Consider the following 25,910-nt stretch of genomic DNA (forward strand, 5'->3'; position numbering starts at 1 on the left):
GTTGGAGGTAGAGGGAAAGCTTGCAAGTACTGTATGCGCTGAAGGAGACTTGGAGTAAGCTGGGGTATAAGATTGTAAACTGTAAGATGGGCAGATGGTGATGGATTGAAGAAACAAGGTAGTAAAGATAGTAAAGATACAATCTCGAAAAGTTCACAACAACCTTGAAATGTGTGCAGAATGAGTGGTGTTGTGTTTGTACTTGCTTGCACGCTATGCTCTGGCAGTCGAAACCCACCTCATCCTGGTTTCGCCATGAGTCAACAAACTGCTCCCTTGCTGGTGGGCACGGCAACTGATGGAGATGTGGGTCACTGCCACCAAGTCGAAGGTAGGGCAGGCAGGGGTGGGGGGCCTGACTGACACCTGAGACGCGCTTGCTTAATTGACTTCCAACTGTCTGTGGCCCAAGCGTCGACTCGTCCCATCTACACTGCGCCCCACCTATTCTTATCGATTAATCCCAGACATGCTTACCTAAGGTTAGAACCCTTTGGTATGCCACCAACATGCCTGCTCGCCTGGTGAGAACAGGTGCTTACGGAATCTAGCGCCGTGGACTGGGTATCGAAGTACATTCGCCATCGAATCCGATAACTCCGATGAGTTGATTGAATGAACGATCAGAATGTGTTCAGCTTCTGGTCTTTCATTCCCTCCTGTTGTTTCTCTCTCTCCTTAATCTATCACCCTGTAAATAGACACAATTTCCTTAGCTTTACAAAACTTGGTTCTGGCAACTTCGTTGATTGTGTTGAACAACAGCTTCCCAAACATGGTTATCCATGGATCTGGGTTGGGAGCAGAGACCGAAAATGACGTAGAGCTACCCCAGGGTCGCGTGTTGAGGGTGCCGAAAGTGTCGAGAGCTGAGAATCCCCTGGACTCAAGCGAAGCTTTTAATGAGCTACTAGAAGCCTGTCGGAAAGGAGATCTGAAGCGGACGCAGGAGCTTATATCAGCGGGTGTCAATCTGAACGCCGTGGACAAATTTGACTACACACCCTTGATTCTTGTAAGCCTGTGTTCGCGGATATCTCATCATCGTCTGGTAACTTGCAGAGCCTCGAACTCGCTAACCTCGGTGGCGGCAGGCAAGCCTTTGCGGGCACTTCGAGCTGGTCGAGTTGTTACTTGAATCTGGGGCATTAGCGGAGCGTGACACGTTCCAAGGAGAAAGATGCATTCACAATGCATTAAATGATAAGATTCGGAACCTGCTAATAGAGTACGACTATTCGAAGTCGACAGACCCTCTACAGCCATGGGCCGCTCACATCACCTCACTGTTTACAAGGCAAACGCCTAAAACTTCAGATATTGTGCTGACAGAGGGCACTACAAAATTTGAGCTTCACAAGTTCGTCCTTTCTGCTAGATCCCCATACTTCCGAAACAAGTTGAAAGACGCACCGGAAACGACTACGTGGAAGCTCCCGCTCTCACACCCCGTCGAATCTTTCCGGGTTGTGCTACGTTATCTTTACCTAGGCGACATCCCGAGAGATGTCGTGGACTCCCGTAGCGAACATACAGAGGAAGAGGTTCTCATTGGCATTGATAAGATTTGCAAGCAACTGGAGATACCAGAGTTGTGGGAGGCCATATTATCTGGGCATGATCGACGGCTAGTAAGGCAGCGCCATCTAGACGAAGTTAATCGAGCCCAACAGCAAATCGGAGACTTCTTCAATCGGAAGATCATTGACCTCAAAATGACTGTCGACACACGGAGGGTATCCGAAGTGAAGTGGTCTTCTGGTAACTCCATATATGCGGACTGTCTGTTACGGGTAGATGAAGAAGGAGTCGATGACACCGACTCGGAAGAGGATCGAGGGTTGTGTGCTATCCCAATTGGCGCGGGAGCCCATTCGAAATCACAAAACAGCACAGCACATCATCGAAAATCTTTTATCTATCCAGTACACAAGGCAATGCTAATCCGAAGCCCTTACTTTGCAACAATGTTTTCTAGCGCGTTCCTAGAAGCTCAAGAGTCTGAACATCTTCATGTCATCAAGGTCGATTGCTCGCCAAGAGTTCTTGAAATCATACTTAAATTCCTCTACATGGAGGAAGTGGAATGTCCCTTGGAGTTGGCACTCGACCTGCTATACGCATCGGATATGCTCTTTTTAGAGAAACTGAAGGGCAAAGCTGCCGTTCTGATCAGCTCGCTTGGTAGTGGGAACAGTAATCTATTGATTGATCGGACGCACGGTGGGGCCAACGAGGCTGGAGTTGAAGTCGAACCCATAAATGTTTACGACGTAATTCATGCAGCATGGGACCTACGAGTACAACGCCTCGAAACCTTTGCAGCTAGATACCTCGCCTATCGGCTTGAAGACTACATTGACGAAGAGGAGTTTGCCGAACTAATACAAGAAAGTGCCTCGAGAGTCAAGAACAGAGAAGAAACAGATACAATCGAACTGCTTGACGACATTCGATATTATCTTGGCGAACGGTTCAGATTGAGATTTGAAGACGCCGACCTAGAGGGGATATTGAATGAAAACGACGAGACAGATGCTTCAATTGCCGAAGCATTGTCCTCGCAGCTTCAGATTGTAGGCGACAGTACAGAGGTTCCAGCGCCTCGAGAATCTGAAAAGACCCCAAACGTTAGCCCCCAGCAAATCCTGGCGGCTAATCAAGCAGCAGGCAATGGTGTCCGAACACTGGACGGGGAGGTGGCTGAAGACGAATTCGCATCTGATGCCATCAATTACCGGGTATTGTTGGAAAAAATCGACATTATGCTACAGAAGCTCAAACTAGATGCATAGATGACTAGGCTAGACATAGAGACTCGGCTGGCGATATAAATTGGCTTGCTTTACCAGTGGACAATGTTGGAAACCGTTGGATATATATTAACGTGGAGACACATGTACCACGCCAGAATAGAACATAGCCTACCTACATAGTACAGTACTTACTTGACACTAACGCACTTGGCAGAATACTCAGGGCAGGTCTGTCTGTACTTTACCTCTTCCCTTTTTATTTATAACATGTACATGTTTGAAACACATTGGCTTCTACCAAAGAGTCTGCTTTCGGTAGGTTGTTGGGTATGTAGATTCGCGGGCATTGGGTCAGTAATGACTGGGTATCTACCTTCTTGATACGTAGGTAGCCAGAGGGATTACGTGAGGATCGCCCATCACAATGTCTCTATGGTAAATGATGTGCCAATGATGGCGTTAGCAGTCCCCTATTTCGTAACTGTTTCGTTCTTGGCGGTCGCAGAAAACGCTCCTTCAGGGATTCAGGAGGAGAGCCTCGTGGGAATATACTGTTTACTATCATTGTGAATCCCCTGAATATCTTTATAACCGGCACGCTCACGCACTTCAAATCCAAGGTTCTGCTTCTGTGACGCGGTAGTTATTTAGTACCTAGTATGTTCCTAGGTACATACGTAGGTACGTACGTAGCAGTGAAGGATAGGCCGCGTAAGACACCATGTCGGCCCCCGCTTCGGTACCGTTCCAGCGCCCCGCCAAGCTGACCACCAGGCGGCCTACTACATCAGGGCTACATCCAAGGTGCGGCGCGGCCACCAATGCAACTGCGACAGCACTGCTGCGACATGCCGTCAGTGCCGGTCGCCAAGGAATTGTTGGATTCTCTAAGTTTAGCACTGAATGTGCAGATCACGTCGTTGCGTCTGGGCATGGACCCGACAATGAAGCTCTTTGATTCTCTTGATCCAACCTGAACCCTCCTATTGCAGGCAATGCGACGGTGTCTGGCAAGATGAAGATGCTCTCGGTGCTTGGCCGCTGCTCGCAGCTTCCCCTCCTCTACAAGATCACCATAGCCGGTGTCTTTACCTTGATCCTGATCGGTACGTCAATCAATCTACACGCATGCCTACTGAGCAGGCAGACCACGCGACACGTTGGACACGTCGTAGTGCTATTCCCGAGTCTGGGAGGCTTGCGAGGTTAAAACAGGTATGGGCACAAGCTAACGACGCCCCGTAGCCACACTTCACACTGGCCCGGTCGACTTTCGAGAACGTTGGGATAAGCTCCGGCATCCGAAGAAGAATGGCCTCGCCGATGGCGTTCCCCTCCGTGTCATGTTCATCGGTGCCTCGATGACGCTCGGCGAGCACTCCACCGGCGAAAGGGGCTACCGGAAACAGATTCGGGACTGGTTGGTATCACAAGGAAACGAGGTCAACTATGTCGGTCAGGTATGTTCCGAACTCTGACTTATCGTCGTCCGTCCATGTCCCGCATATACAGATACTGAGACCCTCTTTCGCAGAACCGATATGGCGACTTTCTTGACAACGATGTTCAAGCCTTCGGTGCTCAGCCGATCAAGCCGACTCTAGACCGTTGCAAGGAGATTGTGCCCCAGACCCAGCCGAACCTAATCCTGATAAACGCCGGGTCCAGCGACTGTTTCCAGCAACAACACTGGGGCCCAGCCTTTGTCCTACAGAAGATGCGCGCGCTCGTGGACTATCTATTCGAAGCCTCCCCCCGTGCGACAATTATCATGTCGACTATCATCACCAGCCCTTGGGAGAATGTGGAGGATTGTGTCACGTCGGCAAACGCGCAAATTCGACAGGTCGCCCACGATCTGATCCGCGAGGGCAAGCCCGTCGTGCTTGCCGAGATGCATCACGATCAGGGTCTGCCGCACCGAGTTGAGGTGAAGCATATTGGCAAAGACAAGATGCATCCTATCGACGAGGGCTACTTCCTGATGGGCGACATATTTATCGAGAGCATCCAGGATGTTGACGAGAAAGGGTGGATCAAAGCCCCCGTCAACAATGGTGTCCCCTTTGATGGTGAGGCCGAGCGCCATGCCGAAGAGCTCAAGAGCGAGGAACAGGTCAAGGAAAAACCGGATGAACAGGCCACGGGCGAAGCAAAGAAGGACGAAGAGAAGCCCAAGGCCCGTAGAAGACGTGCTATGTGAAAACGTCATCGGACTCGGAAAGATAGAGGCGTGGGGGGGTTGCATTTGATACCATCGAGGAAACGATGGTTATATGGATTAGAGCATAAACATGGCGATTACGGATTTGGGCGGTCAAAAGAAGAAGCAGGTCTTTCTGTTAATATTGTAGGGACGTCGCTGAAACCAACTGTACCATTATTCCGGTATTAGTTCTTGTATATTGTATAGAACAAACCTATTTCAAAGATCATAACCTCGATTGTCGACTCTGGCCCCATCATTATGGTTCTCTCGCTTTGCCTTGGATTCTTACAACATCGTCACGATGTTCTGTTCGAAGCGGTCGTGTTAACCTATTTCATTCAATTCGTGAAGCCTATAACTTGTAGGCATAATATAATATATCTAATTCCACCCCCAGCCTTTTCCTCCCTTGCTCTCAAGCTAATGAATAGTAGAGAAAAATAACATATCGATAAAAACACAAAAGAAGGATATGATTGCAATCAATCTATCATGAAACCCATTAAGCACAGCCACCACTAATCATCCCTCCATTATCGAACCCATACACTATGTTGAAGACATTAAATTTTCTAAGACGAGAAAGCTTTTTTTGCTGTGAGGACCGGAGACAGCTTCAGGAAGGGAGAGGCGACGCAAGCAGCCGTTTACGCTTCGAAAGGGAAGGGTACGGCGTCCCTCTTGACGATGGCATCCGCGCCGTATTTGACGCCGCGGGAGCAGCTTTGCGCGCAGTGGCTCTCGCCCGTGTAGGTGTTGGGCGTGGCCTGGGTGCCCTGCCACTTCTTTTTGCAGGCCTTGACACATGACTCGAAGGCCGCGCTTCCGGCGAAGACGCTGGGGCCGGTAGGGGGGTTGTTCTTGACCTTCCGTGGCATGAGCGCGTCGGTCTTCGCCTCGACCTCGGCCTCGATCCCCTCGCGCTTCTTGTCGACGATATCCTCGACGTCTATGTCTCGCTTCACTGATGCCTCGGCGCCATCTAAGAATTTCCTGGCACAGCCACTGGCGCAGCTGCTCTCGCCTGTGATGGTGTTCGGGACGGCATCGGTGCCCTGCCATTTGCCGTTGCAAGCCTTGACGCACTGTTCATAGGCAGAGGTTCCAGCAATGATCTCGGACTGGGCTGGCTTGGGAGCAACCTTCTTAGCTTCTCTTTCAACAATGTTTTCGACATCTCGCTTCACTGATGCTTCGGCGCCATCTAGAAATTTCCTGGCACAGCCACTAGCACAGCTGCTCTCGCCCGTGATGGTATTCGGGACGGCATCGGTGCCCTGCCATTTACCGCTGCAAGCCTTAACGCACTGTTCATAGGCGGCGGTTCCGGCAGTGATCTTGGGCTCGGCAGGGGGGCTCTTGACCTTTCTCTCAGCAATGGCCTCGACTTCCCTCTTCTCGTAAAGCTCTGCTCCTGACCTGCGGTAGGCAGCACATTGCTTGACACACTTCTGGTTGCCATTGTATGTAGGTCCGGTAACTTCAGTGTACTGGAATTGGGTGTCGCAAGCTTCCATGCAAGACTCCCACGTCAACTCGCCAGCACCAATAGCAGGAGTGGTGACTCCGTGGTCTGGAATGGCAGGGTTTTTGGCGGTAGTCTTGTCTTTGCTGCTGGCGGTGTCTGAAGGGCCGTTTACTTTGCAGTCCGTGATACACAGGGCTTTGCATTCTGCGAAGTGGTGCTTCTTATCTTCACATCTTTCGGCTATGCAACCTTGGGCGCATACGTCCTTCGCAGAAGGTGCAACAGTATCGGGTTGCCACTCCGAAGGAGACGCGGCAGATGAGGCCACACCATATGGAGCTGATACGGCAGACGAGGCACGATATGGCGTGGCCGCTGCGGATAAGGCTGATACGGCAGGTGAGCTTGCAGCATAGGCAATAGCAGGCGATGATGCAGCGTACGGAACAGCGACAACTGCGGATGCAGGTGAGCTTGCGGCGTACGGAACAGCTGCTACTGATGATGCGGCATAGGCAATAGCAGGCGATGATGCGGCATATGGAACAGCGACAACTGCAGATGCAGGTGAGCTTGCGGCATACGGAACAGCTGCAACCGCAGATACAGGTGAGCTGGCAGCGTACGGAACAGCCGCAACTACAGATACAGGTGAGCTTGCGGCGTATGGGACAGCAGACTTGACACCGTATGGCAGTTCCGCGGCCGCGTTTGAAGCGACCGGGTACGACTGTACAGGAACTTGAACTGCTGGGGTCTTGATGGTATACGGAAGCTGGACTAGAGTTGTAGGGGCCACACTTCGCGTCGAAACTGGAACCTGGACTGGTGGCGACTTGATGCTGTAAGGCAGTTCGCGTAGGGAGGAAGTCGAAACGGCCAGACTGGGTTGCACGACTGGAGTCTTGACGACATAAACCTCTTGAACTGGGAATGATTGGACGGTAGCCACGGGTGCTGATACCGGTGCGACCGGGTAGGATGCAACGGACAGCACAGGCACGACAGGAGCGTCCTCAACGGCCAGAGATGACGGTAAGACGACTGTTGAGATAGACGATACCGCTGATGATACGGATGTTACCGCCGATGACAGTGGTACGGCTGCGTATGGAACGGCCGCCACTGGATAACCTGTTGAGGTGTCGTTAGTATTCAGGTGCGTCAAAGAGTACAAGGTTCTGCCGCTATTGTTCCTCGGTTATAGGGAGAATAGTGATGATATGTTCATCAAGGCTCACTTACTTCCATCAAGACCTTTGTTTTGGTTGGCCGGAACCTTGGGCTTCTCAGCTGCAGCCGTTGAGAAAGGGATCTTGGCCGAGGAAGAGGATCTAGGAGTATCAGTTAGTCCGTCGTGCCGTAGTTTGGATGCAGATGGGAGAGTCTTACAACGCAACGGGCTTCGCCATCACGCCGGGGATAAGCCCGGCGAGGAGGATCTTGGTCAACATGATGAGGGAGATGACCAGGGATGGCTTGCGTGTAACTTCAAATAACGTCCCAACTGTAAATCCAAAAACAAAATGAGTGTGGTTATTCCTAGGTTAGTAGGATCCTGTTTGCTGCTATCGTTAGTACTGATGCTCTGCGGGTTCAGATCTCGATTTCACACGTTCCAATCCACCATACTTTATACAAAATCCGACTTGACAGCAATACTGGGCAAAAATAACAACACGGACCCGATGTCGTGGTTGAGCCAAGAACATGCCGTAACTGTATTGCTTGTGGAAATTAAACACAGACCTTTGAGGCGCGCATGCTTCTCGGATTGGCTTGTCCACATGCTGTCTTAGACAGTGACATTCTGCTGCAACATTTTTTTCGACATTCAAGACCTCCTATGACCATTGACTCATTCCAGTGGCGTGGATGGGCTTGCTAAAAAGCTTGTTGTCTTTCATACCTACCATGTACTCTACAATCCAGAACGACCGCTGATTCAACCGCCTGATGAATGCCCACGTTAAAATGCATTCTTGGGTGAAGGGACCTCATGAATGTTAATAAAGAATGGAATTCGCCGACTCGTAATTCATGAGCACGCACAAGCCAGCGGAGCTTTGAAGTGTGAAAGATCAAATTGAATTCTGTGCCGTTTCTTCTGGCTTTGATCGTACTGGACAGACTTTCATTTCAATATTAATGTGACAGTACCTTTAGCTCGGATTGATAGTCGCCGACGGCTTCACATGACGTTGCAACGCCCTTGCGGGATGGCGGCTCTCGTCCACGATTACCGCGCCTTGTCTCGCGCATATATTAGACCGCAAGACATATGGCAGATGGAAAATCAGTCATTAGCCAGACTCATGAGCTATATTTCGAGGGTGTGTTAAGGTCCAGAATACGCTGTACACTTTTGCAAAGAAACATAAATGCACTTATCGCTATGTCCACTTCTATGTACCGATACATGACTAAGTTGTCTGTATCCCTTGCCTCGAGCTTTCCTCTTCTGTGGTTAGCACTGCCATGACTAAGGTAGGGATGTGTTGTCGCTGATCACGGCTCATTGACCGAAATTTAGCACATCTAAATCGATTAGAGATGACCAACATACATATATGTTATGATGCGTGAATGGTCGAAAATCCCCTCGTAGCTTCCATAATTGAAAAAGATTTCTACATAATCTGGAATCAGTTAGCTAGATCCCACTCTATTAAAGTGGCGTGTTGTTGGCAAATAAAGAACTATATTATGTCATCAAATACTTCTATTCTTACTCAAACCGCTAAGTTACCGAATTTCTGCAGCAGGTTTATTTCGAGATCCGTCCGAGTGTCTGGAAGAATCCAGTTCTATCTTGAGGCTAATGTAGTTCCATTCATGGCCGCTTATGATCAGCCGAGAAACCATCTAGATAATATTTTATGCCAGAAATTTCAAGTATTGTGATTAGTATTTGTAGGAGTAATCTTTTATCTCCTGGCCCAGATGTTTCTAAGCTGATATATAATTATCAACAAATCATCAGCCATATATATAAGGATAGGCGTACTGCATGTAGATTGCTCGAGAAAGCTCCCTAGACGTGTAATTATATTGATGATATTAATATATTCATTTGCTTTCGAGACTCGAAATTACCTTTCTTTCTTAGTCATTCGCTATATATCATGATTTTCTGTAAGCCGGCAGCTGACAGAGTCACCTCGAAGTCGCACCAGAGTGGAACTTTCCGAACTTCAGTCCCTTGCTTCTCAGGCCGAGTCGTACCAATACTACCAACAAAACAAACAAAGGAGCTAGAGGGCAGCCAATCTGCGGGTCCATCAGTCGCCAAACCCTAGACGCCTGTGGCAAGTTCTGTACTCCCAATTGGGCGGCTATAGAATAAAAAGGGGCGAGTCTACTTCTCAAGTTTTCGATAAATAAATTATTCATTCAACTTTGGTTTGCTCTCGAGAAACGAACACAGCGCTATACTGACAAGACCTGGCGTTGGAATACATAAATTCATTATTCAGTCTAGTAGTTACTTGAAACCACAGTAACGACTACGATTAGGACCATATTTCCAACAGCTATAGTTGGACTTCTTGGCAGGAAACCCCTACTATCCTGATGGCGTCTAGTGCTTCCTCACGGATCTATCTGCAACGCTTTCCGAAGGGGCATGTTGAAGACAGGACAAACAAATTCGGCGTCTCTTTTCAAAACGTATGGACCATTACATGCCATGTTCAACTCAGAATATGAAATAACGAGGTTACAGGGCGCCAACCATTCGATTGACCACTTAAAGCAGCTATTTCTATCTAAGTTTAACCTAATAGCTGATACACCGGATTCATTCCAGATGTGGAATCAAACATTTGGCAGCGGAAACACTCTCACATTCATTATGGTCGATATGGATAAAATAAAAGCTCAAAACTTAGTGGCCGCTGCAAATGATCTATTGGGTGAGTAGGGACTTTCCGACTCTACAATAGAATGCTAAATAAAGGAACAGGAGTCATCATGTTGGAGGACGGGCTTACACTGCGGCAAAATAATAGAGACCACTGGATGGCTATTGCGTTGCCTTGTGGTTGTGATCAGGTTAGTTTACTCCATGAAACCTCACCAAAACATGGTTTGAGCCTCCTTCCTTTCTGGCAATAACTGAATTAAGCGTCTGCAATAGGAGCATTCGCCATTCCCTTCCCTCCAGCAGATTCCGAAGTCGTCAAAGTATATCCCGATCCCGGGTGAGTGGCACGATCCTAACAAATGCACCAAGCAGCGGCCACCTTCCCCTATAGTTCCACCTAGCAACTCAGGGCCAAATACTGTGGCCACTTTGGGTTATATGCCTATGCCTGTGTCCTCACTATCTGGAGGCGATATCCCGATGTCAGGAGTTTCAGCGATGGCCTCGTATCCTCCTTCTAATCCAGTCAAAGCAGAACCTGGCACTGGATACGCAGGTGAAAATGATACTACCATATCACCAACGGGGAGTGCCGTATACTCCTCGCCTGTGTTCGGCAGCGTCGGGTATAATCTCGTTGCAGGCCAAGGTGCATACACCGCACTACCGTGTATATCCTCTGGCAATGTAGGTGTCACCGCTCCTACAGACCAACCATTTATGGATACTTCGGCCTCGACGGAACATGAGATGAATAGAACCTACAGCGCTTCATTTCTAGAATGGTATAGGGAATACCACCGAAATGCAACCCAGCCAGGCAACGAGCAAGGTGGAGATAAGTAACCGAAATACCGGTTAGATGACTAGTCTCTATATTGAAAGATTTGGAGGGTGGAGTCTGATATAGGTTTAAGCAATGGCTATTGTAGCTTGGGAAGGATGTTACGACTTTGGAATGATTATGAATTTGGCTTCAAAGTATGGATATTGGAGTACGGGCGTTGTTACTACCTCCATTGTAATGAGGTGCTAGAGTGCGCAGTCAACGAGAGTTTCTTGTTGAAATAGAAAAAAAAAAACAAGAAAAAGAAAAAACCGAATACCATCGAGATTACTTGGAAATTGATCAGGCAAGCATTGAGTAATGGCCTCGTGATATTGGACTATCTAATTACCTCTAACTTGCCTGACGGACTAAGCCTGCATACAAAAATAGGGGAGAGGGGCTACCCGGCAACTGGATAATTCGACAGGGGTGGTGGAGCACTTGGACACTTCTGACTCAGTAGCAGCATGCTTTGGGTTTCCTAAAGCAATCGTTTGCATCAAAGCTTTCACCTACAGTCACGATTCTACATAAAAAACTACTACTGTTGGAGCATATGTATATTTCTGTGGAGTCCTCAGTATCTCGGATAAAATGGCCCCATCCCCAGGGTTTGATCTTCAGATGTTTAACACCATATCAAGTTTCACCTAACGTTTTGACGTATCAACACAATCTGTAACATCAACACCACACTGGCTATGGAGCCGGACTGGCCTTCAAATAGAGCGCCCAGTCGCCAATTCGCCTTATCCCTACCTAGGCAGAGATATCAGCTAGCACTGGAGGCTAGATGTACTCAATAATGGCAAGCTACTACTCCCTTCTTTCTTTTCTTGTGATGGCCGCCACGCTAGTGGTGTCTCAGCAATGTGATCTTCAATTCGATGGCCGGGTGCCATCTGATTTCAGTGCTGCTACTTTGAATACTGACAATGGCGTCTTTGACCCTAACAATGTCTTCGGTCAAGGTTAAACACCCATCTCCGAAGTCGTACGTGTGAGGATATTTACTAATGTAAATAGGGTTGGACCTTGGTTCGGTAGTCCAAATTCAAGATTCGCTATCGTCACTCGTACTCAGGCCCCTAGACTTGAATGTCTTAAACTTCCCCACTTACATGATTGTAGTTTGACGTTGGCACCATCCCAATAGAAGTCACCATTAGGCACGAGCACATTCAAACTATGATAGAGCACGTAAAATGTATACTAACACAAGACTAGCGACGACTCGATCTTCGCGCCAAGCGCCGACAACGTGCAGACAGGCTTTCGTAGAGCAGAGCTGCTTATAGCCAGCAACGACGGGACTGATGCGTCGACGACAGGAGTGAAAACGCTTCATTTCAGCGTCATGAAAGATGCGAATCGCCCGCTAAATCTTACTCATGAGTACCAGCTTGTCTTCCTAGAGAGCAACGATTTCAGCACCAACCAATTTGTCTTGAAGACGGGGACAATCCTCGGCACGGATACCGCCGACCCAGATACCTTGCAACTGTTCGGCAACGTGAACGCCAATCCGGCGCAAATTCTGTTCTCCACGCCTTTCACTGAGGATGTGTTCCACAACTTTGCTGTTACATTGGACTTTGATGCATTGTAGGTGTCGTGAAACTCGTATCCCTGCGGTGGGTGGATGGTACGACTGACAAGCTCGGCTGATCTAGGACGACTCAAGTGTTCTACTCTCAGGACACCGACGCCCTCGTTGCACAGACTGAGACACTGGCCAACGATGTCAGTGGTCAAGGACAGTTCCACTTCGGTGTCTTGAAAAAGGGTCTCAACGGTGGCGATGATATTGTCAAGAACGGTGAACAGGAGCAGGGCATCGACGAAGGCATCGTTTTCGGCGGTATCTTTGAAGAGGATAGCTCGAGTGGGTGCATTAGCTTGTCGGTATGAATAAGGCTCGCCGCATAGGGCTATGCTCTGCGTGAGATAGGTAGAAAGGACTATTTACCTATCCGAAGGAAGATTGTTGGATATAGATGCTTCTCTAGACCATGGAAACTCGGCTCGGCCAGCAATACCTAGAACTAATCTCGTCGCATCTGATTACCTGCAGCTTCTTGAAGGTAGCGCAAGTCTAAGTAAGAAGACAGGATGTGTAGACTACATAGTACTGATAGAGGCTAAACTACACTCGCACACTGGTATGACCCATTTCCTAGTGCGTACTTATCAAATGATGCGATGCTAGGATGTATGATACCTCTGATATCAACCTGTAGGCGAATGATGAGACACGGCCTTTCTTTATTTCCAGGGTCCAAGTTTCTGACTGCCCATCTCCCACCTTCCATCTCATATCCCCCGCCGCCTCAATTCTAGGTAGGACCTTGTACGTGGTACTACTACTACCTATGTACCTTGAAGGTTGCTTATCCAGGCGAGTGGAAACAAATGTTAGGGAACAAGCTTAGTGGCTAAAGACGTGGTGGACAGGGGACCCTGCATCCGTGCAAAGCGCTAACAGCTCACTAATATCCTTGCTTAGTGCGCCCGGAGCCAAGCTAGAAGAAGCTTAGCTCGGGTCGGCTGGTCCCTAAAGGCCGTTGCAGAAGCTGCTCCCCTGTCTACAGCAGCGATGAAGGTGTTCTTTCTCATCATCGAGCAGCGCCGTGTTTGTTGCAGACAAGAGTAGGCAGGTGCATACATGTAGTTATAGCATCTTCAGTTGATAAAGAGTATACAACACCACCATCACCGTCATTACTTCTCTATCATGACATTTTCTGATTTCTCGTTGTCCTGTTTCTCAACACCCCTGTTCTCCCACGCGGTTCTAAACGAACCTTCTCGTCGCATTGTGTTGGCGGTGGCTGGCAGAGACCCTGCTGATACCCAACCACCCCTCATCACAGCTGCCACACTAAGATGGACAACCCGCCTCGCATATTCAGATGCCATTGGCCTTAAAAGCCTCTCGGCGCCTGATGCGCTGCTATCATGCATCTGGACCTGCATGTTTTGTAGACAATATTCTGTTTATCTGTAATTTTTGCGTGCTGTTAATTGGTCGAGTGTCCGACGTGGAGGAGTTGCCGTTTAATTCCATAGTGTGTACAACACATCCAACATGAGTCTCGGCTTTGACGATGTTGATCCCGAACCAAACCGTATGTTGAGCTCTTTCAGCGGTGATGCAACAAGAGAAGAACCGGACAAGGCTAACTTTCACTTTTTTTTCTCGCTCGTCCAGGCGCAAATAGCAGTTACAAACCCAGTCCCTCGACGAGTGAACCGCAGCCGACAGCCTCACAGGTGACTGTTGTTCACCATCCTCATTCCGAGCCCAACGGTCGAGAGCACAACCCTCCAATGGAGGACTCGCCTGTACCTTACGCCCCGTCACCGCCAGAGCCCCCGACCCTTGTTTCAGTCCCCTCAGACGAAGAGATCTACGGACATGAGAGATATGCCGGCTACCGCGCTGACTATCCTGAATATGCCTCCTCGACACCAGGGCTGACGCCTTCAGTGCGTTTCGATCCAACGCCGTTCGTGATGGGAGGCATGCAAACGGATCCCTTGGTGCAAAGGGACTTCAAAGACGATCTCGTGAGGGCGGCCGGCGTTGTTACCCCAGGAGTTAGTGATGTGCCGTACATTCGATATGCTCTCGAAGCTATCACGGGCCAAAGCGGCGAGAGCTCTAGAGTCCTGCCTGGGAACAACAGACCTGCCGCTAGCAATTCAGCCTATCTTCCACGACCTCAGACAACTCCTCAATTCAATGCCGAGGTCTCTCAACCACCCCCTATTCGCCAATCCCTAGTTGCTATTCATGACCGTGATGATCCCGTGTCGCGCGGTTGGCAGACACCTTTCCATGCTCCTGTTACGCCGAGGATAGAGCAACAAACGCCTACTGACGAGCAACAACCACTCGATCAGCCAGCTAGGCAAGTGGTGAGACAACCGGAGCGATCTCGCATGAACGATATGGCCGATACCTTTTACCGTGCCAAAACGTTAGTTGAGCAGAGCTATGTTCCCCAGCCTCCAAACCAGAGTCCTCCACGAACAGTTGATCTCTGGCGAGCCCAACCAGACTCAACCCCCAATCACGACCTGGAAGCAATGGGGTACGATCGTCCCGTACCGCCTCCACTTACACATAAGCCTTGGATTTTACGAGCGCCATCCCTACTGCTGCTTGCCGTGCTCTGTATACTCATCATAATAGCGCTTATATTCTCCGCTGTATATTCAATTGGTCATAATGGCTTCACGAGCTACGCTGGTACGATCTATGGTGGTCAATACTTTCTCTTTCGCGTGCTCCCGCAGTTGGTCGGCGCTGTCCTCCTCATCTATGCGCAGTGTGTCATTGCGGCGGTATTCCGGGTATTCCCCTTCTCTGCTATGGCGTCCGATAACCGTACCGAGCGGCGCAACGCTGTCTTCCTACCTCTTTACCCCAAGTCGTTTCTGTGGCCGCAACTATTCGGTCCCTGGCACGTCTGGGTACCTACGATTATTGTATGGCTGATGAACTTCACGATCCCTCTATTGAGTAGTTTGTATACCGTGGTGCTCGTTGATGGCGTCTGGAGGTGGTCTACTGTCCAGGGTGTGGCTTGGACTTTAGTGGCCTTGTATGTGTCGTTGCTTGTGTCAACGATTGTCTTGTTCGTCTTCTGGCGACATCGAAGGACCGGCATGATTGAGACGTGGGACGTTCGAAGCATCGCAGACGTTGTCTTCCTCCTAGCACCAAGCAACTCATTACCCCAGTACCGCGGTCTCGAGACGGCGGCCACACGTGGAAAGATGAGGAAGATACTCGGTGGCACAGCGGAGAGACTTGGCTACTGGACGACACCCGAGGTTCCCGAAAACAAGATCTTCTGGGGTATTGGGGTTCCTACGACTAAGGAGGATCTCGAGCTGGAGAAAGCGGATAACAAGAACTGGGCTGCGGTACGAGACGAGTCTCGTCCTCTGACGCTACCGGATGTCGAGGACCCAAAGCAGCCATGGACGGCGCGTTTCCGTTATCTTCCTTGGTGCTTCCGTGATAGCCAGATCATCTTTCTGGTCGTTGCGGTGACAGCTTTATTGCTCGTCCTCTTCGTTGTTTCGTTTCTCCCCTCCACCGACCTGCGGGATGGTTTCCTTCCTCTCTTGAGCGCGGCTCCTTTGGCGGGCGCGTTTTCCCCAGCCGACTTCCTCTATTCGTTTCTCCCTTCTCTCATTGGGCTCGCTCTATTCCTTGTATTCCAGTCTCTCGAATCCACGTTGCGCATCCTAGCGCCGTGGGGCGAGTTAGCACGCGAGGAAGGATCTCGCGCAGAGAAGTCCCTCCTCCTGGATTACGCAACATCCCTACCGTGGCAATCAACACTCAAGGCTATCAGGCTGAAGCATTGGCGTGTGGCTGCAGTTACTTTTCTAGCACCCTTATTCGTGCTAATTCCCGTTCTCAGTGGTGGGCTCTTCATGGCGTTGACACCACCATCTGGTGTCGTACACGTATATCCCAACGTGCCGATATTTGCGCTTATCCTTGCCCTCTTGCTCCTGTACCTTGTCGCCTTGATCTCGCTCGTTCCCAGTCGAAAACAGTTTCGGCTCCCCCACGCTGTCACTTGTTTGGCCGAGATAATTAGCTTCTGCTGCAACGAGCAGTTGCGCACGGACGATGCCTTTGACCAGGTTAAAATAAGTACACGGACTGATTTGAGAGCTGCACTCGACTGCGGAAAGGACTGGCATCGCCAAGGTCGCTGGACTTTCGGTACTGGCAAGAATGGCGAAGAGAGGCTGGGTATCAAGCGCTACAGCAAATTTACCGTTAATCCGACGAAACTGCGACAGTACGACAAGTATATCAGAGAAAAGTCTATATCGGCACCTTTGTTTAACGACAGCGGGGAGTTGTATGGGCATTATTAGATTCATTGTCACTCTTCAATTCGAGGCGCTTTTGGCGCCACCATGTATAAACTTAGAAAGAAAGCGATTTGGTGCATTTTAGGGTAATCGGTTGGCATAATTGGATTTACGGCGAGTACGGATTTATGAAATATCTGGGTTTATGAACGGATGAGGCATGAGTGTCACGGCGTTATGAGATACGGGCTGATGATTTATCATGAGATTGGGATTACATATCACACAACGATAACTTGGGCGAAAGGAATCATAATTGAACTTGGATTATTGAGGGGGATGTTGGCATACAAATTTCTTTTCTTAGTTTTGCCGTTGTGCTGCGTGATATTGCTTGACTTTGTATCCTCCTACCCTAATCAATAACCTCCATGTTAAGGGACGTTGGATCTATATGTTCGGTTGTGACCCTTCCTACTCCTTTTACTCATCCCGCTAGGTCACGCAAAGTATTATCTGTTCTGAGAGTGTATAGGATCTCTTGTGGGTGCATCAGTCACTCCGAAAGCGTTCCCTAGGTGAACTACTTTTGAGACTAGGGCAGCAACGACGAGGACATATGTCGGAAAGGGGAGACCACTGCCTTGTATCGCTTACGCCAAAGTCTAAGGAGCTCCTAGTGCAAACTTAATCGCCTATGAAAGATGGAAGAGGGCTACATATCTGAAATTACATCTCCCTATCCTAAGTCAGTACCTACATATGAAGGGTGCATGGCCGAGTTGGTACGGTCTAGCGAAGCATATTATGTTATCCAGCGTTACTCAGCGTTAGTATTATCTACTCTGCATCGTTAGGCGCCGCGGGTTCGATTCCCGCGTTGGCCGAGTTTCACTTTTTGGTCCTATATCCTATGTCCTCCTTTTCCAACTACCTTACTATTTATTACTTACAAAATCTCTCATGTATATTACTGCACGGGTAAGATGATGTCAACGTAAGGTATAATAACTTCCTTGGAGGGGACGGACTCTTGATGATTGTGTTTTCAGCTGGCTATTCTGATAAGATGTGTTGTAGTATCCTCTGTTACAATCCAAATAGGAGTTCAATCAAGGTGCGGAGTGCTTTCCGGCGACGAATGTACAGGTGAGTAGTACATGAACCCTTTCAAGAGGCCTAACCATCAACTTGCAAGGTGTCTTAGTTTATGAACATGATCTCCACCCAGCGTTGTCTATAATGTTGACTACCTTAACCTATGTACCCAGGTAGATAGAGAGGGAGGTATGGAGAGTCGTCAGGAGCGACGTCCTGCATTACCTAAGCAATAGAAGACTTGCCATCGTGTAGTAGGTATGTGTCATCAGCACTTGTCACGAGGCCATCTACACGACTCCGGCTCCCAGCCAAGAATGCAACGACGTTGGAATCAACGAAATAGAAATAGCAACGGACAAGCCGTACCTCCATTCAACATTGCGGGGAAGAATCTTGATTCCCACGTTGCGTGCCTGGCCTACGAAGCGAATCGCGAGCGTCTAATTAATTGAAGAAACATTTCTTAAATAGAGCCGAGACAGCACCGTAAGTAGAAATGCCAACCAACTTATGCTTTACTATTGGCCCCGAATACCTCCCTCCCATGCATTTTTCATTTCACGTTCTAGTTGCCAAATAACGAATAATAATGCAACGCGAGTAGAAATGAAGAAGTGTCGCATCATATTCCAGCAGTAGGTAGTATTCCATTCCAAAAAAAGGTTGTCTCGAGCCCCCCGCGCAAAGCTCAACGGGTGGACAAAACACTGTTTCGCTAGGTCGAAATTTTGTTTTGAACATCACAATGTTTTCTCTGTGGGAAAGGATCCAGAGCTGAACCGTTCGAGACTTCGCGGATCTGCGACTGCCGCATGCACACTGCAGGGGGAAGGGCGATTAATCCAGTGTTCCCACTTCCTAGGTAGATAGGTATGTCTGTCTGTCTTGTTGAGGTGCGAGAGAGACGGTTGAGATGCATGTCTGAGGAATGGCTCAAGTAACCTTCCTAGCTTCGGACCGGCTTAGGGACATAGTGAGACTAGTGCCGTCAACATGTATAGTGAAGCGAAATGTTTGCTAGACATTACCTGATCACGATCTCGAGGATCTGCTGAGGATAAGGCGGCTACATGGTATTCAAGGTGAACAAGATCATTAGGGATGAATGTTTATGAGAAGTGTACACCTGGGAGACTCGCTACCATTGCGTAGATACAACATGAAAAAAAGCCCATCTGAAATATGCTAAAAGTAGAAGAGAACAAGATAGACACAGGAAAGTCCTGCTCACCATCGATGCTAATATTCGTTACAATAAAATAAAACATAACAACATACAACCCAAAACTTCGTTTTTTCTCGTTTCATGTCTTGCAACTCTTCGCCTCTCTAATCCCAGTACTCATATGCCTAAGAACCTTAGAAGTGCAAGTTTTCTCGCCTTTCTCATGAAATCCTGCCACCCTTTTTATGTATGTGTTCGTATTCCCAGTTAAAACATCCCCCGATGCGCCGTAGAGGTAAAAAAAAAAAAAAAAAAGGAAAAGGAAAAGAACAAAGGAGATACCCCGAGATCGTTCGGGTGGTTGGTTAGTCGTAAAAGAGCGTAATGCGTAGATGCGTAAAGCATACTGGGCAGGTTGGTAACAAGATTCATACACAGTGTCGTTTACTTCTTTGATTCATTCAACGTGTTCAGACCGCTCCCTGGGCGGTGAGGAAAAGTTCGCGTCATGGAGAGACTTCAGGCGTGGTAAAACGTAGAAAAAGAATTGAGGGGGTGAAGGAAGAGAAATTTTCTTTTAGCAAAAAGAAAAAGGAAACTGGCGTAGCGACTCAGCCCTGTGGGCGTGTTGGCGTACTCGCAAATGAGCTGACCAGTTAGCAGTGCGCCATCGACGAGGCTGCAGGAAATAGTGTTGGCCGGGTGGGGAGCAGGCGGTGGCAACTGCTTCAACAGCAAGTGGCTGTCCTGGCTTCACCGGCCTATGAATCCGAATATTCGACCTAGGCTGCCCCCGCGCTTGCGGCTGAGACTGCCACCATCCCTTAACCTCTCGTCGCCATCCTTGTCGCCAGAATCAGCGCCTGATGTTGAAACTGGCCCGCCACCATATCCACGAGCACTGCTGCTAACCTTTCGCTCAGCGGCGGCGCCTCGCTTTTCAACCGTGCTTCTCTTGTGCAAGCCCCTGGCCCACCGTCTGGCGAAGCTGCGACTCTCCTCTGCTGCTGCGTCGGTCTCGGAGTCAGAGTCAGAGTCTAGCTCGAAGACGGAGACAAATTGAGGGCGCGTGGGCATGGGCTCCGGCAGCGGAGAGGGGAGAAGTTGTGGTGGCGGTGCTGTTACATGATCCCGCGATGATGAACCCCTGGTGTTGCTGCGCATCCGAACCTTGTCTCGGAGGTTAAATGCCGATGTACTGGGGCGGAGAGTCCTGGGTGTGGGCGGTGGCGGATATACTGGGGATACTGGCACTGATGCTGCCGTGTTCATTGCCGCTGATGAACGCTGCTGTGATGAGGCTGCCTTGTTAGATTGTGTGGTTGTTGGTGCGATAAAAAGGGAATGCATGTTATGTGTCGATTTGCTGGCTCTCAAAGCTGCGCTTGATCTGCTACCCCTGAGAAACGAAGGTCGTCGTGGTGGCGAGGGTGGTTCGAAACTTAGCGATGAAGTCCGTGGAGGGTGTGGTAGTCTTGGTATGTTGAACACTGGTGGCTTGGGGTAGACAGAGTACGTCACGGGGCTTCTCTTAGGTGCCGGTCGTGGTGGTGTAGTCAACAGTGGCGTAGGTTGTGATGGTGGTGGTTGGGTTATAGTTCGGGGTGAAGGAGGTTCCTCTTCCTGCCACCCGTACCCTCTAATAGTAGCCTTGATTGCTTCGTCATCTACAACACCAGACTGGTGGCACATCGGATCAATATCCAAGTAGCCTTTGTGTTGTCTAGGTTGTAGCAGAGAAACCCGGCTTTCTTGGGAGAATCGGTAACTTGATGACGTTTCTGTATTCTCAGGCCAAAAGCTATCCCATAGCTCGCCTGCCGATGTATTGTAGCTCCCGTCATCATCAAAGGATATGTCGGAGTCTGAAGCATCCGTCATGCCTGGTACTGAGCCATTTGATGATCGGCTCTCATTTGACTCATGACGACTAAGTCTAGGATATGAGAAATTGGCTCTCGAAGCCGGCCGTCTTGACGACATGTTCCCATGCCCTGTTGTGAAGTGGGCAGCCATTGTAGTTTCTATTATGGAGTCACTCTGTCGACAAGATAAGGAGATGCTGGGTCGCTCCATATTCCGGAGATATTCTTTGAGGAAGTTGACCAAGGTAGAAGAAGCCAAAGCGTAAATCTCTCTGATGGGATACAGGGGTTTATACGATAACCATGTAAAAGCCGCACGAAGGAACTCTTTTGTGCAGAACAAGATAGCTTGATACAGGAAGACTGAGTTGCCCTGTCGGACCTATTGATCCTCAAGGGCCGGCTAGGGTTCCCTAGTTGGTACAGAGAAGGAGTAAAGACTGGAGAAGCGGTTCAGAAGGTGGTACAGAAAAGCTCCTTGAGTGGAGGGGTCAGAGAGGGATAATAAAGTAGCAATAGTGAGGGTGTCCCTTCGAGTCGCACTTGAGTCGAGGGCGTCTAATGTTTATGCATATGTAGGTGCATAAACAGCAAGGGAGATTCCAGTGCAAGAGCTATCAACTCCCCAGTGGGGTGTGCTGTGTGAGATCTCACATCCCACATTTTCGAACCGTGCTTGGTCATTATAACACCACGGGATGCGGCAACGGAATGGCACCCCCCCAAACACTGGCCGCAGAAACTAGTGTAGAATATCAGAGAAGCGGACAAACGAAACCCGAGAATCTGTCAGATATGACATCACGGTATACTAAACCCTGTTTCTTGTTGGTATACGCGGCACAAAAGCAATAGACAGGCATATGCGGTCTCGCTGTGGAGGAAGCCATAAGATGGCGACTCCCTTTTGCCTCTTTCCCATCTTCACGTGGTGGCTGTTCATTCATCTAGACCGGTACCTGGTTCGAGCCCATACCGTGGATGGTGGGCTCTAAACAGCAAACAGGGCGAGAAATCGGGCTCAGTAACACGACGGAAAGAATGTCACGGGAAATCGATTTTTTGTCCCCCCATTCCAGCCACACATGATATAACTCGGCCCTGTTTGAGCTAGCAGAGATCGACTCCTAGAAGTGATCAATCGAAAGGAGATACAAAGAAACAATTAGACGCAGGGGAAGTACAGGGAGTTGTGTCTTTTTCCACCTGCCGCGCTCTTACCAGCAACCCTAGAGTGTCCTTTACTAGGGATCGAGCACCATGATACATCGATCGCTGAAGACCAGGCGGTGCGTCGAATTTGGTAAAGACTAGGAAGGCTGGTCTCGAAACGGTCTGTTGGACAACCAATACTGATAGGTCGGTATACCGGAGAACCGACAAGGTGGCTGCCAGGTGCTCAAAGTCATGTCTAGTGATACCTCCGAGACATCGTAGGGCCCCAAGATCAATATGAAATGTCTGAGTTCCGTGTACATGTGAGAAAAAATTAAAATAAAATAAAAAACGGAGCACGGATCACCGCTCTCATGTAAGCGAGGCATACCTATTAGAAACCCGTTGTGCCTGGGAGATCCAGCAGGACGGGTGATCGGCGTTATGTGGCTTCCATAGCTGTCTTAGATGCAGGTCCAGGTACACGATTCGCAGCTCTAGATGGCGCCCATCTTGTGATAGGCCAGCTTTCCCACGCTTACGTTAGCAGAGGTGGGCTAGGACTGGTTTGCTCTACCTACTCGTTTGCCCGGACGAGCCGAGAACAGTATGGTCGGCTAATCATGACAATCAAAGTTGACATCAACCGGATACGTAGCGCAAAATGTTCCAGAAGACGCGTAAATACCAATGGAGGCTGGGAAGAGCATTGCTTACTGGAAAAGCATTTTGGCGAAGCGGAAATTGGTCGGTGTAGCGTGGGAAGGTGGCTTTGATCCCTCTGTGGCAGCTTCAGCCCTGGATGCTCGGTGAGAATTCTTCTTCTTTTCCGCTTCAGAAGCGATTACGTAGTAGATACCTGCTGCAAGTACATACCTACCTGCGAACTAATAGTTGAGAACTTAGAAGCAAGAATGATCCGTGGGCGCGGCGCTCCAATGTTGGGTGGATTGCTACAATCAGTTGTGCATGTTGGTAGCCCGTACTTAGGTAGATACATACATACCTTGTATGTATGTAGGTATCCAACTGCGATCTTTCGGGTTTAGCTACCTACATATGTAGACCCTGCCTCAAATCGTACCTAGTTGGATATAAGCTACATTAGGTACATACTATAACTAAGATTTTCAGACCGCAAGACAGACATCCTTGCAGCTCTAAAAGGGGTTTTGTGATAGGTACCATGGGTGTTGCTCCCTTGCGTAAGTAGCGAGAGTAGGTAGCTGAGGTTCCTTGAGATAAAAGGGTGGTTATGTGTGGGTAGTACGTTCTTATGTCACACGCGATATAACTTCGAGCACCAGGGTTATTGATAAGATTGGTGACACGGGATGAGTAACACGAGAAGCCGTATATGAAGCGTCACATTCCAGCTTAGCAATTGTGTCATTATCTGGCATAAATACGCCTTGTACAGGCCAAAGACACTGCTCATCGTCCTTGAAGTCCCCAATGGTACCCGGAGGCATAAAAAGAATGTGACACATATATATGGCTCAATGTGCGACAAGAGGGAATTTAACCGCGTGTTACCGCAACCTGCGTAGCTAGGGATAGCAACATTGAGAACGATGATATGTCATGTCCAGACAGACCCAGACGAGTGTTTGACAAGGTGCGCTTGGAGGTGTTCGGCATTATTCCGCCATTTGTTTGCGAGATGCTTTTACTTGTGTGTGTGTGCTCCCGAGTAATGGGTTGCTTTTGCTTCCTTGTCCTCCCACCACCCAAGATAATGAATGAATGGGTTACCAGTTCCAGCTGTTTTACTTACTACCTAGGGGGCCTTGCGTCGTCTCAGCATTCTATCTACTTACTGAGTAGATAGGTACCTAGACCGAAGGGTTGAAGCTTGCTCGCTTAGCTGTCCCAGTCCCAAGACTGTCGTTGCTGCCCCGCACTGGTGCTTGAGTTGAGTTTCCATCTAGGGACATTTGATGGGAATTTGAGAACTTTCATTGGTCAATGGCCTCGTCCCTAGATGGGAGCTTGGGGATGATGGTAGCTCGGAGCCTCGGAGCTTTGGGGGACGAGCCGTCCCTTAACTGTGGCAGATAGAGTTGGGGTGGAGAGATACACAGGTAAGCTTACTGGAGCGTTGACTTTAGAAACGCAGTGTCTGTCTGCATGCATTACGAGCGATTTCACAAAGCCATCGAACATAAGGAAGGATACAGTTGATGTCATCTACTTCTAGTAAGTGACGGTCATGGGCTGTGGAGATCCCTTACCGTAGGTCCCTCAAGACACGCATCATAAGTACGTAGGAGTAGGTTGGAGACTCAAAACGGCGGTAGCTTGAACGGTCTGCCGTTGTTGATACCAAGGTGCAAGGTGCAAGGTGACAGTTGGCAGCATCTAGAAAATTCCGTTGTATCGGTGTAGGCATTATAGGCCGTACATATAGCCTGGTCTCGCCTGGCTTTTGATACCTAGTGCACCTAGTGCACCTCGGGCTGCAAGCGATGATGAAATCAATGCACGAACAAAGCTCGCGACGATCCAGAGGGTTGGGTTGGGTCGTCGCCTCGTGGGGGCAGCAGCCGGTTCGCGCATGAGGCTAGGCTGTGTTAGGGACTGGGCGGGCTGCGTCGCTGGCCAGCAGTTTGCCAACGCATTTTCGGCGCCGTGGATCCCGGACGACTAGCCGCTCGCGATGTTGCTTGCGCAATCCCACATGCACCTCCAAATCCTCCTTCCCGTGGGCAGGACAGTCAGTCATGATGAGGCGAGGTCGGGTAGGGATTCATTGGCGGTCAGGCAAAAATCGGGACAGTTGGCGTACATTTTTAATCTCCAAGAGCCCTGCCAGGTCCATTGAAGTAGCATCCAAAGAGGCCGCCTTGAACCAACATCAGCCAACTTCAACTATTGCTAACAGGCTTAGGGGCCTTGCTAGTACACTACTCAGAGTAATACTGGCTACGTGTACATACAATGACGCAGTCCCAAATATGCAATCAATTAAACAAAATATGGAGAAGAGGAGAAGAAGAAGAAGAGGAAGAGGAAGAAAGAGAAGAAGTTGGATGGGAGCGAACTTGAAATCGTCATAAAGGTCCATACAGCAGTGCCTAACCTGACCTTAGCGTGCTACTTACTTACTATCTGGGGCATCAGGACTTAAGGTGCTACTTACTTAGTATACCTAATCCCTATTCAAATCTATAATGCAAGTACCTACCTATATCTTGAATGCCTTAGGTACCCTGCCTAGGTAAGTGGAAGTGGAAGTAATCAATCATGCATTGGGTGGTTTATTCGCAGTGGGTCGTTGCTCCAGACTCTTAGCTGCTGGTTCCTTGACCCTTATATGCGGCGCTGCATCATCTGGTTTCCTGTTAAGGTGCTGTCTCATTTCGCAAACCGGGGGAAGCCTGACTAAGTGCTACCATCTAATTGAAAGAGAGTAGGCAGAGAGAGACACACAAACACAGAGTGAGAAGGAAGGAGGTGTGCTTACTCTACCGAATTACTTACTATAGGTATTCACTTGCTTTCTCCCTCATAGTGCCCGTAGCTGTGAGCTGTGAGCTGTGAGTTCTGAGTTGTGAGCCATAAGCTCCGGCGTCACATTGCCCATGGTGCACTAGGTACGAATGACATTCTCCCTGAGCCAAAGGCTTCATGACACGCATTTTCGGGGG

The 25,910-nt window shown here is 49.1% G+C and overlaps 7 protein-coding genes across 7 annotated transcripts; 5 read left to right on the forward strand and 2 right to left on the reverse strand.

The window, feature by feature from the left end:
• Positions 1–533: 533 nt before the first annotated feature.
• On the forward strand, positions 534–3,321 carry F5B22DRAFT_593037 (BTB/POZ domain-containing protein). The gene is made up of 2 exons (XM_047973982.1): positions 534–1,015; positions 1,095–3,321. The coding sequence occupies exons 1-2, from the start codon at positions 776–778 to the stop codon at positions 2,793–2,795; spliced, it is 1,941 nt and encodes a 646-aa protein (XP_047834181.1). The 5' UTR covers positions 534–775; the 3' UTR covers positions 2,796–3,321.
• Positions 3,310–5,200, forward strand: F5B22DRAFT_593040 (SGNH hydrolase-type esterase domain-containing protein). The gene is made up of 3 exons (XM_047973983.1): positions 3,310–3,862; positions 4,002–4,216; positions 4,291–5,200. The coding sequence occupies exons 1-3, from the start codon at positions 3,772–3,774 to the stop codon at positions 4,957–4,959; spliced, it is 975 nt and encodes a 324-aa protein (XP_047834182.1). The 5' UTR covers positions 3,310–3,771; the 3' UTR covers positions 4,960–5,200.
• Positions 5,177–8,799, reverse strand: F5B22DRAFT_593042 (uncharacterized protein). The gene is made up of 4 exons (XM_047973984.1): positions 8,034–8,799; positions 7,826–7,979; positions 7,679–7,767; positions 5,177–7,567 (listed from the first exon to the last, which is right to left on the reverse strand). The coding sequence occupies exons 1-4, from the start codon at positions 8,143–8,145 to the stop codon at positions 5,613–5,615; spliced, it is 2,310 nt and encodes a 769-aa protein (XP_047834183.1). The 5' UTR covers positions 8,146–8,799; the 3' UTR covers positions 5,177–5,612.
• Positions 8,800–10,121: 1,322 nt separating this feature from the next.
• F5B22DRAFT_643188 (uncharacterized protein) lies at positions 10,122–11,144 on the forward strand (the record flags this gene model as incomplete). The annotated part of the gene is made up of 3 exons (XM_047978227.1): positions 10,122–10,347; positions 10,398–10,486; positions 10,572–11,144. 3 exons carry the CDS (start codon positions 10,122–10,124, stop codon positions 11,142–11,144), a joined length of 888 nt encoding a protein of 295 aa, XP_047834184.1.
• A 494-nt stretch (positions 11,145–11,638) lies between these two features.
• On the forward strand, positions 11,639–13,532 carry F5B22DRAFT_593053 (glycoside hydrolase family 131 protein). The gene is made up of 5 exons (XM_047973985.1): positions 11,639–12,098; positions 12,154–12,203; positions 12,259–12,296; positions 12,355–12,732; positions 12,801–13,532. Exons 1-5 carry the CDS (start codon positions 11,921–11,923, stop codon positions 13,036–13,038), a joined length of 882 nt encoding a protein of 293 aa, XP_047834185.1. The 5' UTR covers positions 11,639–11,920; the 3' UTR covers positions 13,039–13,532.
• Positions 13,533–13,722: 190 nt separating this feature from the next.
• On the forward strand, positions 13,723–17,362 carry F5B22DRAFT_593074 (uncharacterized protein). The gene is made up of 2 exons (XM_047973986.1): positions 13,723–14,255; positions 14,339–17,362. Exons 1-2 carry the CDS (start codon positions 14,216–14,218, stop codon positions 17,035–17,037), a joined length of 2,739 nt encoding a protein of 912 aa, XP_047834186.1. The 5' UTR covers positions 13,723–14,215; the 3' UTR covers positions 17,038–17,362.
• A 2,470-nt stretch (positions 17,363–19,832) lies between these two features.
• F5B22DRAFT_461617 (uncharacterized protein) lies at positions 19,833–21,588 on the reverse strand. Its single transcript, XM_047972066.1, has one exon. It carries the CDS (start codon positions 21,314–21,316, stop codon positions 19,994–19,996), a length of 1,323 nt encoding a protein of 440 aa, XP_047834187.1. The 5' UTR covers positions 21,317–21,588; the 3' UTR covers positions 19,833–19,993.
• Positions 21,589–25,910: the final 4,322 nt, after the last annotated feature.

The sequence above is a fragment of the Xylaria bambusicola genome (assembly GCF_022495145.1).
Source record: "Xylaria bambusicola strain CBS 139988 unplaced genomic scaffold F5B22scaffold_6, whole genome shotgun sequence".
Taxonomy (NCBI): Eukaryota; Fungi; Ascomycota; class Sordariomycetes; order Xylariales; family Xylariaceae; genus Xylaria; species Xylaria bambusicola.

Coding starts and splice junctions, on each gene's coding strand:
- F5B22DRAFT_593037 (XM_047973982.1), top strand. CDS start 776: ATGGTTATCCATGGATCTGGGTTGGGAGCAGAGACCGAAAATGACGTA. Junction 1,016..1,094: donor ACTACACACCCTTGATTCTT/GTAAGCCTGTGT, acceptor CGGTGGCGGCAG/GCAAGCCTTTGCGGGCACTT.
- F5B22DRAFT_593040 (XM_047973983.1), top strand. CDS start 3,772: ATGAAGATGCTCTCGGTGCTTGGCCGCTGCTCGCAGCTTCCCCTCCTC. Junction 3,863..4,001: donor CTTTACCTTGATCCTGATCG/GTACGTCAATCA, acceptor GACGCCCCGTAG/CCACACTTCACACTGGCCCG. Junction 4,217..4,290: donor AGGTCAACTATGTCGGTCAG/GTATGTTCCGAA, acceptor CCTCTTTCGCAG/AACCGATATGGCGACTTTCT.
- F5B22DRAFT_593042 (XM_047973984.1), bottom strand. CDS start 8,145: ATGTTCTTGGCTCAACCACGACATCGGGTCCGTGTTGTTATTTTTGCC. Junction 7,768..7,825: donor ATGGCGAAGCCCGTTGCGTT/GTAAGACTCTCC, acceptor TGATACTCCTAG/ATCCTCTTCCTCGGCCAAGA. Junction 7,568..7,678: donor AAACAAAGGTCTTGATGGAA/GTAAGTGAGCCT, acceptor ACACCTCAACAG/GTTATCCAGTGGCGGCCGTT.
- F5B22DRAFT_593053 (XM_047973985.1), top strand. CDS start 11,921: ATGTACTCAATAATGGCAAGCTACTACTCCCTTCTTTCTTTTCTTGTG. Junction 12,099..12,153: donor TAACAATGTCTTCGGTCAAG/GTTAAACACCCA, acceptor TAATGTAAATAG/GGTTGGACCTTGGTTCGGTA. Junction 12,204..12,258: donor AAGATTCGCTATCGTCACTC/GTACTCAGGCCC, acceptor ACATGATTGTAG/TTTGACGTTGGCACCATCCC.
- F5B22DRAFT_593074 (XM_047973986.1), top strand. CDS start 14,216: ATGAGTCTCGGCTTTGACGATGTTGATCCCGAACCAAACC. Junction 14,256..14,338: donor TGTTGATCCCGAACCAAACC/GTATGTTGAGCT, acceptor TCGCTCGTCCAG/GCGCAAATAGCAGTTACAAA.
- F5B22DRAFT_461617 (XM_047972066.1), bottom strand. CDS start 21,316: ATGGAGCGACCCAGCATCTCCTTATCTTGTCGACAGAGTGACTCCATA.